This window comes from Protopterus annectens, chromosome 8.part1 (genome assembly GCF_019279795.1).
Source record: "Protopterus annectens isolate FY-2018-M chromosome 8.part1, PAN1.0, whole genome shotgun sequence".
NCBI classification, from domain to species: domain Eukaryota; kingdom Metazoa; phylum Chordata; order Ceratodontiformes; family Protopteridae; genus Protopterus; species Protopterus annectens.
In genome coordinates this window covers 486,046,034-486,066,539 of record NC_056742.1, presented here as the reverse complement: position 1 = coordinate 486,066,539, position 20,506 = coordinate 486,046,034, and the positions used below count along the sequence as shown (strand labels likewise).

The 20,506-nt window shown below is 41.2% G+C and overlaps 1 protein-coding gene across 1 annotated transcript in view; it reads right to left on the bottom strand.

The window, feature by feature from the left end:
- RBL2 (RB transcriptional corepressor like 2) overlaps window positions 1–20,506 on the bottom strand; it is a 910,854-nt gene that overhangs the window by 794,504 nt on the left and 95,844 nt on the right. The window contains exon 3 of the mRNA XM_044082019.1: window positions 3,109–3,309. Within this exon, the coding sequence (XP_043937954.1) occupies window positions 3,109–3,309 (201 nt within the window). The remainder of the gene's footprint in view (window positions 1–3,108; window positions 3,310–20,506) is intronic.

Sequence of the window (20,506 nt, the reverse complement as noted above, 5' to 3'; positions counted from 1 at the left end):
TTGGGATTTATGGATTAAAAAGCATTATACAACGACCCCCCATTAATATTCCAAAACATGCACACTGATTGGTCAGCGTGCACGTTGTAAATCAGACTTATACTAATGGAAAAAGGTCTGGTCGCCCGGACTTTTTCCATTAGTATAAGTCTTTAACAGCACGGAGAATAAGATCTCTGTTGCTTTTTACACACTGTCTCGCTATGTTAAAGGAGTTTAACATAGCGAGACAGCTTTAAAAAAAGTAACAGAGATCTCCATTGCTTTTTTTAAAGCTGTTTTGCTATGTTAAATGGGTTTAACATAGCGAGGCAGCTTTAAAAAAGCAACGGAGATTCTCTGTTGCTTTTTTTAAAGCTGTCTCGCTATGTTAAACTCCTTTAACATAGCGAGACAGTTTGTAAAAAGCAACGGAGATCTTGCTTTCTCCATTGCTTCCACCCTCAGCTCTGATGTACTGCGTAAGCATACGCATGCGCAGTACATCAGAACTGCCGCAGAATACCAGACAGCTGCGGAAGGGCAGCAAGGAGGCATTATACAATGCCATTATTTAAGAAAAGTAAGTATTTTTTTATTAAATAATGTCATTGTATAATAGCAATAACCCACTTCTGGATGTGGGTAATGCTGGATTTACCCACGGTTGTCTTTGTTTGGCCACTCAGGCTTCGCCCTCATGACCAAACCACACCAACCATGGGTAAATCCAGCATTACCCACACCCAGGTGTGGGTCATTGCTATATTATATTATGGCAGCTAATAATATCTGGGAAGAGACTAAACAAAATGAAATACAAAAGCTGAAAAGCTGGAAGCTGTTGATTATGGATATGGACAGTAAGGCACAAGCAGCAAAGACGTTTTTAGTATTTTAGTTTTATTTACAAGTCAGTTGTATTTTTATCAACCAAAGAAGTTGTTGACAATAATTAGTAAAGAGTTGAAAGAATGTATCTTGAGGAAACAAGGACAACAGTTAAATGCAATTCGTTGATTCTCTCACAGAACAAGGCAGTTTAAGGACAACGGTTAAATGCAATTCGTTGATTCTCTCACAGAACAAGGCAGTTTAAGGACAACGGTTAAATGCAATTCGTTGATTCTCTCACAGAACAAGGCAGTTTAAGGACAACGGTTAAATGCAATTCGTTGATTCTCTCACAGAACAAGGCAGTTTAAGGACAACGGTTAAATGCAATTCGTTGATTCTCTCACAGAACAAGGCAGTTTAAGGACAACGGTTAAATGCAATTCGTTGATTCTCTCACAGAACAAGGCAGTTTAAGGACAACGGTTAAATGCAATTCGTTGATTCTCTCACAGAACAAGGCAGTTTAGGTTTACCTGATTTGAAAACCTACTTTAGAGCTACTCAGTTAAGGCTCATATAAATAACGCAAGCAAAAGTTTATAAATTAAAGTGGAAAGGATGATGAAATGGGATAGGGTGTTCAATAAGTAAGGAGAGAGCAGGGGATGCAGGCCCTTAAGGAGACTAACAACAACTATTCAAAATAAAGGTAGCAGAAAGTATTATAAAAGCTAAGTCAACAGATAAATGAGGAAAGGGGATTTTTATCAATATGCATGGTTTGGATGACTGCAAGTAGGAGTACAGAAAACAGACAAGAGGGGGCTAGAATTTATTGGAGAAAATCAGCAAAGGAACAAAGGTATTGGGAGCAAATAACTAAGTAGGGAAAAGTAACAGAGTAGGATGAGGCCGAGCTGAAGTGTTGACTGCAGTTTAGAGACTGCCTTCCCTACCAGGGATTCGTAACAAAGTACAGGCAAAGAGAAACAAATAGGGGTGTGTTGTGTGAAAGCACAGCTCTCTCTGATTTTTTGGCTGAAACTAGAATAAAAGCTGCTGTTAAAATGAGATAAATAGTAGGGTATATAAAGCAATGCCTGATTACCATACATATCAATCAGAAGAGGTTAGAAAAGATTGGGAAGAGAGAAAAACAATTTACAATGGATCCGCAGGAGAACATCTGTATGACTCCCAAGTATGCAATTAAGTCCGAAAGGTTTAGGATTTTTTATTGGTAGTTTTTGAATAGGTATTTTCATACTCCAAGCAGGCTTCAGATAACTTTTGCTCAAGTACGCAGAAAATGCTGGAGCTGTGATGGGAAAGAGAAAGCTCACTGGGAATATGTTTTTGGGGGGATGTAGACAGTTGGTAGATTTAAAAAAATCCATACAGAGTTCTTTATCAGAAATGTTGAGGGAACAAATGATTGTAAACAAGGAAATGATTCTTTTGAGCTGGGAACATTTTTTGGAATGCACTGAGTTGGCAGATTTTAAACATTTCCAACAGAGTATGTTGTCACAAACTTTGGAGGAGCAGATGATTGCAACTAATGAAATGATTCTTTTGAACTGGGATACAGGATCTGAACTACCCAGACATAGTAAAAGCTTTACTAAGTTTAGCGCTACTGGTTGCCAAAAAAAGCAATTACTAGGAAACAGAAATCAAATCTAACCCAGTTGTAACTACAGTATTGAATATTGTAAAAAAGATAAATCAACTAGAAAAGGGATTAGTCAACTTTAAAGCAATAATTGGAGCTTGTGGGAACAATACATGCAGAATAATGTTCAGGAGGAGTGAAGTTTAAGGGAAAGAAAGAAGGAGCTGAGTAACATGTTAATTTGGAGTGAATTAAAATTGTTAAACAGACAACATACGTATACTGCATGATAATAACAATGGAAAATGTAACTGTTTGTTTTCTTTCTATATGTACATATACTCATGTTACTGTTTAAAATGTGATAATAAAATAAATACGCAAAAAAAAACTAAGCACAAAAATAATGTTTTTTGCAGCTTGTACACCCCCCCCCCCCACACACACACACACACACACTAATTATTCCAGCTCTGAGGTTGCACGCCCTGTGGCAAAGGACACGTTCTTTTGTTGAGGCCATGCAACCTCTTACGCTAGACTCAACTGCAAGCTTATGACGTTTGACCTACATAAACACACACACACACACACACACACACACACACACACACACACACACACACACACACACACACACACCACTGACACCTATAAAGAACTCACAGATGTTGTACCTTTGTTTCCGTCCTCTCTGCTGTCGAGGCTGATCTTCCTGGGGATCCTTGAAGATGTATCTAAACATGGGTTCATACTTTTTGTATATTACAGCAGAAACTGTGAAGTTCCTCTCAAGTTTAGAAGTGCGCTCTCTGAATTCTGGTTGCAGATCTGCCATATCTTCCCATTTTTTCATTTTCTTAAAAAATTCGATCCAGCTAAAATAATTAAATGGGGAGAAAAAAATAACATGAAATTCACAGTAGGTTTGATTTCAACTTAATTTCAAAGAAAACAAATTTTCTCACTTCTGCAGGACTAAAGCTACCACCAGAACACTGCACTTTTCTTACTGGAGAACATGGCAAGTATTCACAAATCTAAAATTTACTCATCCCCTTTGCTCTAGTGTACCACAATGTTGTTTTGAATAGCTTTCTGTTACCTCCATCTTGCTTCTTATAACCAGATACTAATGTCGTTTTGCTAAGCTCTGCCCCCACTACACTATACAGGCAGCTACAATGCGATATTTTTTTCAAACATTAGAAAAAGGAATCTCAAACAACTCTGTACTCCTTATGGTCTCAAAGACCAACAATGTGCTATGTGGTACCATGAAATTTCACAGCCCTGCCATATTCCCACTGGTAATCAAATCCTCATCCAGCACTCTTACAGAGCAGGTGAACTTTGTCAAACATCTGGACTTTCTACTCGATGAAGCAGTGTCACTCTGACCAGATCTACTCAGCTGTGATAAAAAAAAACACCTACAAATGGCAGTGTGGTTTTCTTCCCTTGATCCTATACAGCAGTTAATCTCAGACAGACAGACACAGGTTAACTCAATACACCATACGACAGGACTGGAAGCTCCATCTTGAAATGTTGGAACTAAAAATGCTGAGTGCCTATATGCCGAAAAAAATACCAAAAATCCAGAAGAATGAATGTCGAACACTGTTCTCTCCAGCTGTCCTGTGCTCATGCCCTTCTCCAGCCAGATGTTCTTCCTACCCCACCTAAGCTCCTCAATGGGTACCCCCACTGGACTTTACAAAGCTGGGGACCATAGTTTCTCATAAGCCATCTTACCTTTTCCAGGCAACTTAAATAAACTAAATTCCCCCATCCTTTCAAAGCTTTTTTAGAAGTTCAACTCTCATCCACAAACAGGTGTGCAAACTGCAAACCAGTACGGTACCAATCCTCAGGACTCACCATCTTTTTTTTTTTTAAACAAGAAACATCTTTATTAAATTATCACTTATGACATAAGCAGTCATACATTTATATAACTGAAAACAAACCACATCACACTGATGTACTTTCAGTTGCAAACATTATGCATATAATCAATCCAGTCACTGTCAGTCAAACATTACAAAGCTCATTCAATTCTTGCCTTCCCTTAAACCTCATTCTTCCTCCAAAACATTATTCTGCATGTATTATTCCAACAATTTTAAAATTTTCAAGGTAATTTGGTCCTATTCTTTTTTAAAGATTCCACTTCCAGTTGTTTTATCTCTATATTCACTACTTCTAGTACAGGTGATTTGGATATAGATTTCTAGTAATTGCTTTTTGGCAGCCACCAGAATTAAACTCAGCAAGGCGTTACTGTGTCTAGGCAATTCCAATTTTGTATCATAGCTCAAAAAATCATTTACTTAGTTACGCTTATTTGTTCACCCAGAATTTCTGTTAGAGTAGTCTGCAGGGAATTTTTAAAGTCTGCCAACTCATTACACTCCCCAAAAATATGTTCTCAATTGCCTCTTTCTTCCCCATCACAGCTCCAACACTTACAGTCTACCTGAGGAAAAATTCTTTGGAGTCTGCTTGGGGTATGAAAATATCTATGTAAACGTTTCCAAGCAAAGGTCCTAAATCTTCTAGACTTTGTTGCATATATGGGAGCCATACATATACTCCCCCCCCCCCCCCATTATCAGCACTACAACAGCCCTCATGTCATTCTGTCAAACAGTAAACGACCACTGAAATAATGGTAACTATGTCTCTGCTATCTTTTTGGATCTCTCAAAGCATTTGACATGGTTAACCATAACAAACTCATTAATTCCCTCTCAGAACGTAATCTTAGTAAATCCACCATCACATGGTTTCAAAACTACTTGTCAGGTAGGCAACAAGCAGTTTGGTGGAGAAAGGAAATCTCTTCTCTACTACCAGTCACACCGGGTGTTCCTCAGGGGTCTATCCTGAGTCCTATACTATTCTCCATCTTCACTAATAACCTCCACCAATCATCCAATATGCTGACGACTCTACAGTAATCTGTACCTCTCCCTCCCTCAATGAACTCCACTCACTAACACAGGCCTCTTTTCTGTCTGTGGAAGAATGGCTTACTAAAGCTCAGCTAATACTAAACCCCAACAAAACCAAACTTCTCATATTCCTCCCTCCACTTATTTACCCACTTTTTCTATCACCTCTAACAATAATACAACTATCTCTCCGACAACTCACACAAAACTCCTAGGAGTTGAAACTGACCGTTATATGAAATTTGATGTTAACATTTCACTCACCATAAAGAAAGTTCATAAAAAGCTGGGGGCACTATACAGAAATAAACAATTCCTCACCAACTCCACCAGGGCTAAAATAGCCCAAACACATTGCATCTCTACACTTCTTTATGACTCCCCTATTCTCACCGATCTCAGCAAATTAAACTTATCTAAACTTGAGGCCTGCTGCAACAAAATTGCAAGGTTTGCCAGCAATAGTCCACATCTTACACACCACTGCTCTCCCCTAAAACAACTCAACTGACTTGAACTTCCCCATCTTATCCTTTATAACCAGTTTATACTAACTTGTAATGTAATCTGTATAATGCACCTTAGCGCTATATGATGTAAAGGTTTTTTCTGTTGCCATTCTAGTTTTATTTGATGTAATCGGTATAAGTTATACCTCTATAACTGTGTACATGGACACTATTATACATGTTAAACGTGGAGCTTTTCTCCACAGACCTCTGTTGAAAAAGGACTTGTGTCCGGTTGGACTTTCCCGGTAACAAAATGTAAAATAAGTAAATAAATTGCTTATTCAGTCTCTCTTCCCAGTCTTTTCTCACCTCCTCTGATTGATTCCAATAGCAATATCCCATGGCTGGGTGTGGGTAATGCTGGATTTACTTACTGTTGTTGTGGTTTATTCATGAGGGCGGAGGCCGAGTGACCAAACAAAGCCCCATGGGTAAATCAGCATTACCCACACCCAGGCATGGGTTACTGCTATTATACAATGACATTATTTAAGAAAAACTTAAGCTACTTTTCTTAAATATTGTCCTTGTATAACAGTGCCGTGGTGCTCTTCCACTTCTTTCTCCTGTATCATGGGGTTTTCTTGATATACTGGACATGCATATGGGACTTACTTTCCCACGCTTATGCATAACATCAATGCTGTGTAAAGGAAGCAATGGAGAAAGGAAGATCTCCATTGCTTTTTGTTTTAAATTTAAAAAAATGAAACCTGGAAACTTCAAATGTACAGGAGAGACAGGACAGGGAAGATATAAGGATAATCCGGTACATTTCTCTAGTTTTGCATAATGTACCTAATTATCCTTGTATTTTTCTCTGCCCTATCTCTCTCCTTCTTTTGAAGTCTCCAATTTTTGTAAGTTTATTTATTTATTTAATTAAAGGAAAGTAGAATTTCCATAGCATGTATTAATAGAAGAAAGTCCAGACGACTGGACTTTTTTCCACTGGTATATGCTTGATTTACAACAGGCACGCTGGCTGGGCTGACCAATCAGCGTGCTCGTTTCTGAATGTTAATGGACAGTCATTGTATAATGTGCAACATTTACATGCCCTACTAATTATCTCTCCTTCTGTTCTACATTTAGCTAAAAATTCTACCAGAGCAGGTTTTTCACTTGGGCTTCCCCTATCCCTTTTTTTTTCCTATACTCTAATATCAGTCCCTGATAGGGAAGTCTTCATCAGTTTTGCAGGTAAATTCTGGTTGCTTCCCTTCAATTCTACCAAGTATGACTGCATGCCTTCTCTTTTTTATATCACCAGTATCCAGTCTTCTTTAAATTCAAACAAACTACTCAGTAATCTCAAAACCAGGTACAAAACATCCCCTCTGTCCTTCTCCCCTTTTACTTCCATTTTTCTTGTTGAGCTGAAGCTCTCCTTTGGCAGCTTGTCCCCTTTTGTTTTAGCTTGCAATCCCCCAACCATTAACCATGTTACATATATTTCCCCATTAATCCGTTCTCCATTGTTTGCATTTCACTTACATTTGCCCATTTTTACCCATTCCTTTTATTTTGACTTATTTTGTATTCTCATTTCAGTATCCTTACCCAATCTTGTATTAAAATGTATCTAGTTGCTCATTTTTACTTTCTGTGTTCCCCCTAACAGCTTTTTGTCAAGCCTTCCTGCACAATGTCTTTCTACAACCACTTGCTAAAATACTGGGGCTGTTTCATTTGATCTTTATTTACCTCATAGTGCTTTTCTATACCAGCCAAACCTGGAGAAAATATTTTTATTTGTATTACCTGATGTGTCCACATTACCTCCATTCATTTTCACTTGGAATTAAAACCTCTTATTGCATCCTTTTCTTATTTTAACCCCTCCAATACCAGGCTGTAATATCCTTTCACTCAGGCTGATACCACACGATTTTCAAACACCTCCGCTGTTCCCCTTACACAGCATTCATGGAGAATCGTAACGTTCCTGAATTTCTCGAGTTTTTAGATAACTCTTATCAGTCCCCACCTCCTTATAAATATTTACAGATTCATCTCTCTCCACCAGTCACTCCAGATTTCCTCCTTTTACTGCCTACCCCTAACTCCACCCGTTATTTTAAATATGTACACATGTGCATTCCCTGTGTCAGAATATACTCTTTACCCTTCAACAATCATCACTCCTCAGTTTTTGCTGCTTTTTTTATTCAATTTTTGTATTTTATCTACCTTTCTGCTTCTGTTCCCACAACTACCTTTAAACTTCCAAAATGAAAAACAATATCAATAATACATTCTACACTAACTCTAAATAACATTTCCTTGTCTTTTGAAGTTTTAGGTACCTACCGTTACTACAGTGCTATCATATTAGGCAACTTCTGACATTTCTTCCTTAACAAATTCCTTTTTGCTAACTCTAGCATATTCCAGACTGAGATATTTTGCATTCTGCATATCCTACTCAAGTTTCGGATATGCCCCAACTCAACTGCTGCCCTTAAAAAACAGACCAGGGCTCTGTAATCATGCTCCTTGTGTTACTGACAGCCAAGTCCCCAGCTCTCTCGCAAACAAGTTTATCTTGTCCTTCAAAAATTGACAAATGGATTTGCCCCATTACCTTTAGGTTTTTAGAGTTCCTCTTATAATTCAGTTTCAGGTTGGTGTCCCCCTTCTTCCTAAACTGTGGTCAATATGCAGTCTCTTACCATCTTAGAATGATTTCTCATGTCACTCTGTCTCTTCTACATTTCTTCAGAACACAGGAAATGGCTTAAATGGTCATCTTTCTTTCCCACCATTGGCTCCATTACTTGTTTCTCCTTTCTCCACCTTCTCACTGTTCACCACGCTGCCTCTGCTGTGTAAAATCTTCATTGCTATTTCTGGGTCTAAAAATGGCTTTAATCCAGTGGAAAAATAAACATTCAATATATTAGTCACATCTTCAGGGTCGTATTTCTACAGTGTTTAATATGCTGCTAAAATCTATTGCATTTTAGTCGATGAAATCTCTCTTGTCACCTGCCATCAGCAGTTCCAACAGTAGCTGTTCTTTACGTTGAAACATCTGCACTTTGACTAGTATGGGTCTGGAGAATCACGCCATTTATCCCGCAGCCATAAGTCCTCTGTGGGCCCTGTCCAGTAACATCTTTCCTGTAGACATTCCAGTCCATTTACTCAACATCTAGAACTCTTATAATCATTTTTTCCAACCCCCGTCTGGTATATTGTAAATCATAAAATTTCCCTTCTTTCTCAAGCCTCTATTTTATCTCATATCCTATTGGGTAACTTCAGTCTCTGTCAATCTCATGGCTTGCTCATTTCACTTTTTCCCGTGCTTCCATGTCACCCATTTGTGTTGATAATGCAGATTCCACATCTTCTAATCTTTTATCAGTTTTAGTAATACACTCAAACAATGAGCTGACCATCTTTTTCACTTCAGTGTAAATCCTGTCCATTTTTTCTTGCTTTTCTACCATCTTGACTGTCTCTCTTGACAATTCCTGCATGCTACCCTGTTCACTGTCACTATCTCCTGGAGCCTGACACCACTGCATACATGCTTCTCTTTATTTCTCTCTGACCACTTTTCTTCACTTCTCTCTGGCTACTTGTCATTTTAGTCAATGGTGTCACTTACTACTCTTTCTGTACTTGAGCTCTCAAGCTTTTTTTTTTTTTTTTGCAGGTTTTATTGTAATGTAGAAGTGAAGAGTCACATGCACATCCTTTCAGCTCAGCACCACTGTGGGAATCCAAGCACTGTCTAATTCTGCCATCACTGCCTACCATTATGGAATTGAACACAGTGCTAAATAATGTGTAATGTATGTGGTACAAAGTAAATTATTTCCATTTAAGGATTAAATGGCTTCATGCCACGGATAAGCCCACCCCCATGGCAGGACCCGCATATGCAGATGTCACGATTTACATGCTTCCCTCCCTGTTCCTTACAATTCTGACTTTGTAGTCCCACAAAAAACCCAGAAAGCTCCTGTATAGTCTTCTTTATTATCCTATCACAGGACATCTCGTGGTCAAAGCCTTTAAGTCTCACAGAACAGCATTTCTGAATGTACCGTGGATTCTGACAGAATTAGTGCAGTTTTATAACACAATGAGTACTCAAAGGAAATGGCTGCAGATTAAATGAACTGCCACATCACTGAACCAGAATGGACTGTGTATTCTTTAAGCCATCAGGAGCTCATACAGTGAAGACATGCAGTTTCCTGTGAACTAAAAACAATAAAATAAGCATTCCAAATCCAGCTGCAGCTCAGTCCAAAACAGCAACAAGTAATCATGAAATAGGCAATAAAAAACAAAGAGGTTGAACTGATATGTAATGAAATAAGGAGCAAAGTAAAGACCATACCTGCATTTAAAAGTATATAAACAGCACGCATGTACCTTCTAAACAAACCACAAAACAGCACAAAGATTCCTAGTTTTAGAGACCATGAACATAAATTAAGACAAGTGTAAAATGTGGGGTGGTTCTTCAAGAGTCTGGCATTTTGTAACAGGCCCAAAGCATCTATGGAATTTCCATAAGGATATGGGACGCAAATATGATTCATTGAACAAAGTCTACATACCTGATGGCTGTCACTTAGTGTCATTCACTCTTACGTAAAGAGTGGCTGTATAACCCATCCAACAATGCAGAATGTCTGACCAGGTATGGCATAAGGCCATCATGGCAGTTACCGAAACGAGACTCTGCTTATTTAAAGTGGTCATTGTTTTATTTCTGTCAATTCGGAGGTTACTACAAATGTTCTGTATATCTTATATTTACAATGTTGCTATGTTACCTACTGTTTTATTGTTACACTGTACATTATTATTAACTTTTTGTTATTATGGTACTTAATTGACTTGGAGCTTTTCTCCCTGGGCCTCCACTGAAAAAGGGCATATGTCTAGCTGGACTTAAACAAATGTAAAATAAATAAATAAAATAAAGTCCTGTAACCATGTTTTAAGACAAGAGCAGAAAAGTACAGTTTTGTACCTACCGTAAATGTAGATGTTCGAAGATCCACATTGCTGCAGTCCTTACTTATGGGTAGTCCGCTGTCCTCGGTCGGCCCGAATACCAAAGTATTAGGCTGACGTCGGTCATGGGCGCCTAGATCTGACATCAGAGCGTCAGGGTATAAAGGCGCATGACCGACGTCATATCCTCAGTCTTTTCTTGCCCCAGATGTCAGAAGGCCAAACCAGAAAGGCCACAGCCAAAAACAGAATACCTCCCAAAAACATGCCCAACAACAACCATCACCTAAAGCATAGCACCAAGTCAAACTACAGTGGGGAAGGAGGGAGGGTAAATTGGACTGCAGCAATGTGGATCTTGAACATCTACATTTATGGTAGGTACAAAACTGTACTATGTTCTTCATCTCACATTGCTGCAGTCCTTACTTATGGGTAGAATCCCAAAGCAACGGGAAAGGGAGGATGGTAAAAATCATAAAGCATTAGGGGCCGCTAAAATGCCCTGTAAAATTGCAGTGGCAAATCCAGCCCTAGACTTAGAATAAAGAGGAAGGTGGTAATGTTTAGAAAAGGTATGCACTGAACTCCAAGTAGCTGCCTCCAAAATGTCTTTTGTAGCTACCCCCCTTAGAAAGGCCGTAGAAGTAGCCGTAGCCCTAGTGGAATGAGGCCTGATTCCAGCAGGAATCTCCTTACCATGATGGGAATAACAGAAAGAAATACAAAACCCAATCCATTTAGAAATAGTTTGTTTTGAAACAGGTTTACCCTGTGAACCCAAAGCAAAAGAAACAAACAATTGCTGAGACTGTCTGAACTCCTTGGTTCTGCTCAAATAATAACGCAACTGCCTGTGAATATCCAAAGTATGCAAAATTTTCTCCACTTTATTTTGGGGGTTTGCATAAAAAGTAGGCAAATGAATAGTTTGATTTAAGGCCACACTAGAAACCACTTTAGGCATAAAGGAAGGATTAGTACGCAAAGATACCCTATCCTTATGAAAAATCAGGAAAGGCTCCACTGCCATGAGGGCCTGTAATTCAGAAACCCTTCTTGCAGAGGTAATGGCCAACAAAAAGCAGTTTTCCATGACAAATACTTTAACTCGGCAGTAGCTGCAGGCTCAAAAGGTTGTAGAGTAAGTTTTTCCAACACAAAATTGAGATCCCAAGCAGGAGTAGGAGCTCTACGGGGGTCTTATATTCTTTGCCCCTCTAAGAAATTGCTTAAACCAAGGATGAGAGAATAAAGGAGGGTCACAATCATAGTGAGCAGAAATGGCTGCAGCATGGACCTTTATTGAGGAGAAAGACAAACCCTTGTCCAATAACTCAGTAAGATATTGAAGAGCAACACTTAAATCAGGTTTGGAGACATCAAAGTCCTTTCCTTTGCTCCAAATAAAAAATCTCCTCCATTTATCAGCGTAAACTTTCCTGGTACTAGGCCTCCTGGCCTCCAAAATAACATTCAAAACTTGTTGTGGAAGCTGAGACCCTCCAGAGTCTAAAACAGAATATGCCAGGCTGTTAGATGCAGAGACTGAATCTTGACATTGAGGAAGTGACTGTCCTCTTGTGACAAAAGGTGCGGAATCAAAGGCAGAGGCCATGGAGGGTCTCGTACTAAACTCCTCAGTAGTGGGTACCAGTGTTGTCGAGGCCAATCCGGTGCTATCAAAATCATGGTTGGCTTGTCTTGTCTGGCCTTCAAAAGTACCTTGGGAAGAAGAGGCAGAGGTGGAAAGGCATATACATGCAGATTGTTCCAACTGAATGATAGAGCGTCCACCTTCCAAGCTGTGTGATGAAACACTTTGTGCAAAACTTTGGCAACTGGTAATTTAGTGGAGAAGCGAACAGATCTATGTCTGGAGTTCCCCATAACACTGTCAACTGTTGAAATACAAGAGGATCCAATTTCCATTCGTGAGGATCCACTATTTGTCTGCTCAATACATCTGCTAAGGAGTTCTGTGCTCCTGGTAGAAACCTTGCCTGAAGATTGAGGTGTAGATTGAGAGCAGTTTCCCACAGAATCATCGCTTGCCTGCAAAGAGGGTAAGAATGGGTTCCCCTGCTTGTTGATGTACCACATGACAGTAGTGTTGTCTGTTTGAATCAACACCTGCCCTGGGTGAAGTAAATCTTTGAAAGCCATCAATGCAAACTGGACTGCTAACATTTCCTTCAAGTTGATATGCAAATGCTGGAGTTTGACAGGCCACGTGTTTTGCACCCATTTTCCATTGAGGTGTGCTCCCCAAGCCTTGTCCGAGGCATCTGTCGTTAGAATCTGACTCGCCTCTGGCCGGGTCACAGAGAGTCCCTTGTTTAGGTGACATTCCTGAGCCCACCACAAAAACTCCTTCTGAATGCAAGGTATTATCTGAATGACAGTGTCTAGATCTTGGCAGTGCTGTGTCCATACATTTTGAGATACCATTGAAGCTTCCTCATATGCAATTTGGCATTGGGAAGTACCAGAATACAAGATGCCATGAACCCCAAGGCTTGAAGGACTGTCCTTGCAGTCAGCCTGGACCGTAGAGACATTTGATGGAAATAAAGAGAAAGGCTTTTTTGTTTGTCCGGGGTCAAAAAGGCCATCTGGGAAGCTGTGTTCAGTCTCACACCCAGAAAGCACATGTCCTGAGAGGGTACTAGACTGGACTTTGTTTCATTCACAGAATACCCTAGGCATCTTAACACTGCCATCACATACTGTAGATGATGAAGAAGTTCGTCCCTTTCTTGTGCAATAATCAGGCAGTTGTCCAAATAAGGATAAATCTGTATTCCTCTGAGTCTGAAAAAAGCTATCACTGGAGCCACAACCTTTGTGAACACTCTGGGCGCAGTAGATAAGCCAAAGGGCAATGCAGAGAACTGATAATGTAAATTTCCAGCCCGAAAACGCAGGTACCTCCTGCAACTGGGCCTGATAGGAACATGAAGGTAAGCCTCTTTGAGATCCAGAGTAACCATCCAGTGATCTTTTCCCAACAGGGGTAAAAGTTGTTGCAAAGTCAGCATCTTGAACTTTGGAATGTCCAGGTAAGTGTTGAGGATAGACAAATCCAAAATTGGTCTCCACGTGTTCCCTTTCTTTGGAACTAGAAACAGGCGAGAATAAAATCCTAGGCCCACTTCTGACAGAGGAACTGGCTGTATAGCTCCTATTTGAAGAAGTAAAGAAATTTGTCTGTGAGCCTCTATCCTTTGCCGAGGAGGGACGTCTGGCATGCCTTTGAAAGGAGGCATGGTATGGAAATAGAACTTGTAACCTCGGTTTATAATGTCCAATACCCATTTGTCCTGGGTGACTAAATGCCAATTTTGCTTGAAAAGAGCCAACTTTCCTCCCAAAGGAGCTGCCAGGCAAGAAGAATCTGGCAGCTGAAAATGCAGGTCATTGGGCCTGTTTACGAAAGGACTGGCCCCTGCCCTCACCAGCAGATTGAGCAGGCGAACTCCATTGTCTCGGCCTGAAGGTACTCTGAGCTCTGCCCCTACCACGTCTAGATCTACCCCTAGACTGAGAATCAGAAGAAGGGTACGTCCACCCCTTAGTAGGCCAATTTCTACTAAACTTTGGAGGTTGTACCTGCAAAAATCTTTAACAGTCTGCATAGACTTAGCCTTGTCTTCCATTTTCTTTAAGACTGACTCCACAGGAGGACCAAACAAAACTTCAGACTGTAAAGGGGCATCCAGAATTCTAGACTTAACATGCTCAGACAAATTCTGATCCTTAAGCCAGGCGTGCCTACGAATAACTGAACCAGTGGCCGCCACCCTAGAAGAAGCCTGTAAAGCATCAAAACCACATTGCAAAGAGTGCTTACCCACCTGTTCAGAAACATGCACTAAATCCTGCAATTCTTTACACTCTATGCCCTCTGCCAAAGCATCCACCTTAGATCTTAGCTGAGAAAGGAGGAAATTCTGATACTTCAACATATGAAACTGGCAGTTCAAAGCTCTCATTGCTAAAGTAGAAGAGGTATACACCTTCTTACCCCATCTATCCAAAGCTCTAGCTTCCTTATCCAGAGGAACCGGATTCTTAACAACAGAGGCTCTAACACCCTTAGGCCCCTGACTAATAGTTTCTGGGTCCGCCCTAGGACTCTTATACAGATATTTATGAGCCTCAGGCACCCTGTAATACCTGTCCGGTTTAACTGGGGCAGGAGGCACAGAATCTGGATTAAGGGAAGCTTCGAGAAAACATCTGAAACAACATCCAAAACCGGAGGTATAGCTAAGGGTCTATGCTGTGGTAAAACAAGAACTCCCTAAGTCTCTTCCGGGAATCAGAGTAATCCTGTCCCTCCCACTTAAAATGCTCCCTCATGGAATGCAGAGTTTCTGAAAATGAAAAATCCTCTGGAGGAGAAGCAGAAGGAGTGGAATCCTCTGCATCAGAATCAGAATAAGGAGGAAATCTTGAATGTCTTCAGCAGAAGACTCTGAATCATCTGAGGCCTGCTCCAAACTTTCCAACTCTGGCTCCATCCTGGGCCTCTTATCAGGAGGGGGCATAGAACCTCTAATTAAAGTAATCAAATCCTCTGCCATTTTAAGCATGTGCTTTTTAGGCACAGACCCTGAAGAACCAGAACTGACACCAGAGGAAGGCAAGACAGACCTGCCTTTAGAAGGAGCCTTAGAAACAGTAGCAGAAGGCCTAACCACCCTAGGCATAGAAGGGAGAATAGTAACCTGAGAGGCCCCTTCAGCCTGACCTGCCTCCTGAGAGGCCACATCCTGTAAAATCAAAGTTTCCCCCTGGGACTCAACAGAAACTTCAGCCGGATCCACCTGTTCAGCTGTAGCTTCTAAAGGTCCGGCGTCCGAAACGGACAAATCATCCTGCCTAGGCTTTAAAGATTTGTCTTTGCGCTTCTTAGTAGAAGCAGGCGTCGGAACATCCGACGGCATATTATAATTACACCTCTTGCCAAAGACTAACCTAGCGCAATCTAACCTCCGTTTTATAGTGCGCTTATTAAACCTAGCACAAAACCGACACCCGACTACGCCGTGCTCGGTCCCAAACAAGGAATACAAAGCGAGTGGTAATCCCTATGCGGTATCTGTTTCCCACAAGAAATACAATTATTCACTTTTTCTGACATCCGGTAAGTAACTGAGGCAAGAAAAAACAAAAATATTCCCCAACGGGGTACTTAGCCCAACTTGGTATCGGTCTGAAACTCCGAAAACGAAAAATTTCAGAACGTCGAACGGCACTTGCAACGCTGCTTCTGCATCGGACCATGCGGCAAAAAAGACTGAGGATATGACGTCGGTCATGCGCCTTTATACCCTGACGCTCTGATGTCAGATCTAGGCGCCCATGACCGACGTCAGCCTAATACTTTGGTATTTGGGCCGACCGAGGACAGCGGACTACCCATAAGTAAGGACTGCAGCAATGTGAGATGAAGAACATCTAAGCCATCAGGCATTATCTGTTTGATCATTGGACTGCTGTATGATGATTGGACAGGTAACTGAACTTGTTAACCCACCAGTGACTGAAGTCTGGGAATGAGCACAGAAGTTGTGCAAAGTACCCTAGGATGTAATAAAGCCACATCCATGTCACCAGCTCTGTAGCACTGACTGCGACACAGATGAGACAAGCCTGAATAGTTGCTTGGGAGCTGGAACACCTCAGCAAGGAAAGGAGTGAGTGTGTGGCAAACAGTTTACCTGACCATGGGGAGGGTATGTTGGTTCCTGGTCAGTCATTGTTGCTGTTTCAGTGCAAGTTGAGGGTTGCATTAATAAGCAGGAAGCTGGAAATGAGGAGGATGTGGGTTGTGACTACCCAAGCAGGAAGTGATAGCCCTTGTAAGCATGTGTGAAGAAGCCTGCATGTGTAGCTTGAGGGGCATTGGTAGTCCCTGCTGTGATGCTGATGCATACACCACCACCACCACCACCAGTGGTGGGATAAGAGCTGTGCAACCTAAATGAGGCACAGTTGGTAAGGAGGGGGCATTGTACAAAGTAGTTCCTGACCCAGGGCCAGAGGAGTAGGGACACTACAGGGCCCTGTTCTGGGGTGTAAGTCAGACTAATTTGGGTCACACAGCAAGGATGCATGTCACTATGTAAGCACAACTGAAGGAAGGGATGTAGGCAGGGGCAGAAAGAACCCTCATGGCTGCCTGGATGATGGCCCCTCCAAATGCCTTACCTTGTACTGAACTTTATACTTACCTAGTATGGGTGATACACAGTCTGAGTCTGACTGCGGAAAGCTTGATGCTCTGCAGGCAAGGGGGTAATAAAACACCCAGAATGAAGCAACACAATGACACATTAATGGCAGCATGTTGAAGGGTTCCAAATGTGCCTTTTTTACTGAAGCCGTTATATGCAAGGCCCAACAGCATCTTCTTAAAAACTGTTTTGGCAGTATAGAATAATGTGAGTTTCTAAGCTTCACCTTGAAACTCTGAGATTGCATCCCTCAATCTCTTTATGTGTTATTTGTGACACAGAGAAGTCACTTATAAAAAGACTTGGAAATGAGGTATGTGTGACTAGTAGATGTACATAGTTAACAAGTAAAAAAAAAAAAAAAAAAAAAAAAACTGTAACCAGCTCCCTGGTGGACAGGCAGTCAGGGCATCTCTTTACAGTGACATGGGTCGACACAGCAGCTTCAAAAACAGATGGTCAGTTGGGTCAGGAAGTAGTAGGCAGCTAATAAGGAGAAGTGTCCCCTGGTGGAGACCAAGGGCTATGCCCAGACAGAAAAGATAACCTGGTATTTATTCAGGGATTCATAGCTTCAGAGGAGATTACTAGGCTAACGGCTTAAGGGCCCTTACAAGCCTAGCCAATATAACCAGATTTTACCCAATATATGGTCCCTAGGGGTAACATGATGGCATGGATTTGTGCCTGTGCACTGAGTATCTTACAGATTGCCCCTGTTCATAAGGGACATAGGCACTACCCCAGATATGAATTTTCAATTACCCATCCATTGATCCAAACTGCATTTGAAGAGAGCCAGGGAAGGGTTCTGCTTAATGTGAACAGGAAGCCTCTTCCAAAGAAGGAACAGTCTCTGAGACATATCTGCCTCTCTAGGATGTTTTCTTTGAGTTAATGACTAAGTTTAGATCCCTAGACTGGATGACCCTCATGCTGTTTGACTTGTGGATGTGTAGAAGCTCCATCTAGGCTGGATTTGTGAGTGCCTTGTAGGTCAGGCGCAAGTCACTCCTTAACAGTCGGTACCAGATAGAGTAAAGGGATAGGGCTTTTAGTCTATCCACACAGTTCACATTGTTTACACCCTGTATTTTCTTTGAGAGAAACCTCTGAGGTCACTCCAGCTGCTGTAAGTGCCTAGTCAAGTACATGCCAAATTGTGCACTATACTCGATTATTGGTACAATGAGGGCGGAGAACAACAGGACTATAATCTCCTTGGAGCTGAATGCCATACCTTTATTTAGAAGTTGTGCCACATAAAAGGATTTCCTCACCACTGTGGACTCATGGCAGTCAAAGTTCAGGCTACTATCTATCTGCATACCTAGATCTCTTACCTCTGATTCCACTCTAAGGGGCGTGCTATTGATGTTGTAATTTGCATGGGTATTTGACTTCCCAAACTGTATAATAATATATATTTTTGAATTTATTTTTAGGCCATGGTTCTGGCACCAATTATTAGCCTAATCTAGACCCTCATGAAGGATATATACATTGTTGGAGGATTCAGTGATTGCCCCCAGCTTGCAGTAATTGGCAAACTTTGTTATCCAGAGGGCTTTCACATTTGCCTTGACTTCAGAGAAGTATATTCCAAACAGGAGTGGTCCCAGCACTGACCCCTGTGGCACACCACTAGTAACTGGCCTCTTGATGGATCTAGAGTCACCCACTTTAATCACATATGTCCTGTCCATGAGACAACTGGCTATCCGTCTGGTGACACAGGGATTTATGCCCAGTTTTAGGAGTCTATTTATAATGCCCAAGTGGGGATTTGTGTCAAATGCCTTGGCCAGGTTGAAGTATGTGATATGTACTGTTTTACCCTCATCCATGGCCTTAGGGACTTTTTCAAAGAAATCCACCAGATTCATTAAGCATGCCCTGCCCTTGAAAAAACTGAATTGGGTTGGTGATTATTTTTTCCATGGCCTTACATATAAAAGACTAGTCAATCTTATGGGTCTGTAATTTCCTGGTCAGTAGATGGTCCCCCTTTAAGAAGAGGGATGACTGTTGCTGTCCTCCACTGTCTTGGGACAAAGCCAGTCTGGAGCCTGTAGTTAAACAGAGATCCTATTGGGCCTGATAAGTCCTGATTTAAACTGTTTAATTAGGCTACCTGGTATACTGTCAGACCCCACTGAAGCCATGTTTTTAAGTTTAGAGAGTGCAGTGACAACCTGTTCTTTGGTGATAATTGGCAGTAGAGTCGTGGAGGGTATTTTTTGGGGGGGACTGGGGGTGATGCAGAGGTGAACTTTGAGCTCAATTTGTTGGCCAGCAGATTTGCTATGTCTTCTGGCTGAGTATAGGTGATGCCATCTACAACTAATTTTTCATATTTTTGGGTATTGCCCTTAAGACTATGGACATAACTGAAAAATGCCTTATGGTTATCCTTAGCTTTGGAGGCTATTTTTACCTCAAAGTCTGCTGTCAGATGTTTGACTAGTACATCGATTCTCTTGTTTAGACTAATGACGGACTTATTTCTCTGTTGTGCACATTCCCTCTTACTTCGACAGGATTTTCTTTCTTTTGTTGTACAACCTATTAATACTAGTGGTCCACCAGGGTGGCTTGTTTTTGCGGTTTGACCTGGGTTTATTTCGGTCTGGTACTGCCATTCTTATGCAGTTCTTTATATGGTCATACAGAGCTTTTGTGTATCCCTCTGCACAGGTTTCTGTGTTTTCTAGATATGGGGGGGGGGGCTTGAAAACTAGCTATGCCACCCCTTAATCGGGGGTAATTTACCTTAGAGAAGTTCTTAAAGTTTTTGGAGTTAGGTAGGGGGGACTAATTTTACCTTTATTTCAAGGGAGACCACTTTGTGATCTGATTTTGCTAGGCAGGAATAACACTATGGGGGTGCAGCACTCTCCCATATTTGTGAGTACCACATCTAGGATATTTGTTCCCCTAGTGGAAGTACAGACTAGCTGCTCCAGGGCATTTGAATTTACAAAGTTAATAAATCATTGGGCCTGCATGTTGGTGGTCATGTTTGCCTCCCAGTTAATGGAGGGGCAGTTAAAATCACCCACGAGTATGGTATTGAGCTGGATGGTGAGTGATTCTAGTAACTTCAGGTATGATATATGGGTTTCCTGGTTCATAGCGAGGGACCTGTAGCTAGCAAGAATATGGTAGTGGATTTTTTCCATGGTTAGTTGGACATGGAGTAGTTCAAGCATGTTATATTGTTTGATCAGTCTTGAGGTGTGGTTATCCTTTATGTGCATAGATACATCTCCACTTTTAGCTCTTTTATGTTCAGTAAACGGTTGGAATGTATGAAAGCCATTATAGCCATGCATGGCCAGAGTCCTCTCCATGGCTCTTAACCATGTTTCA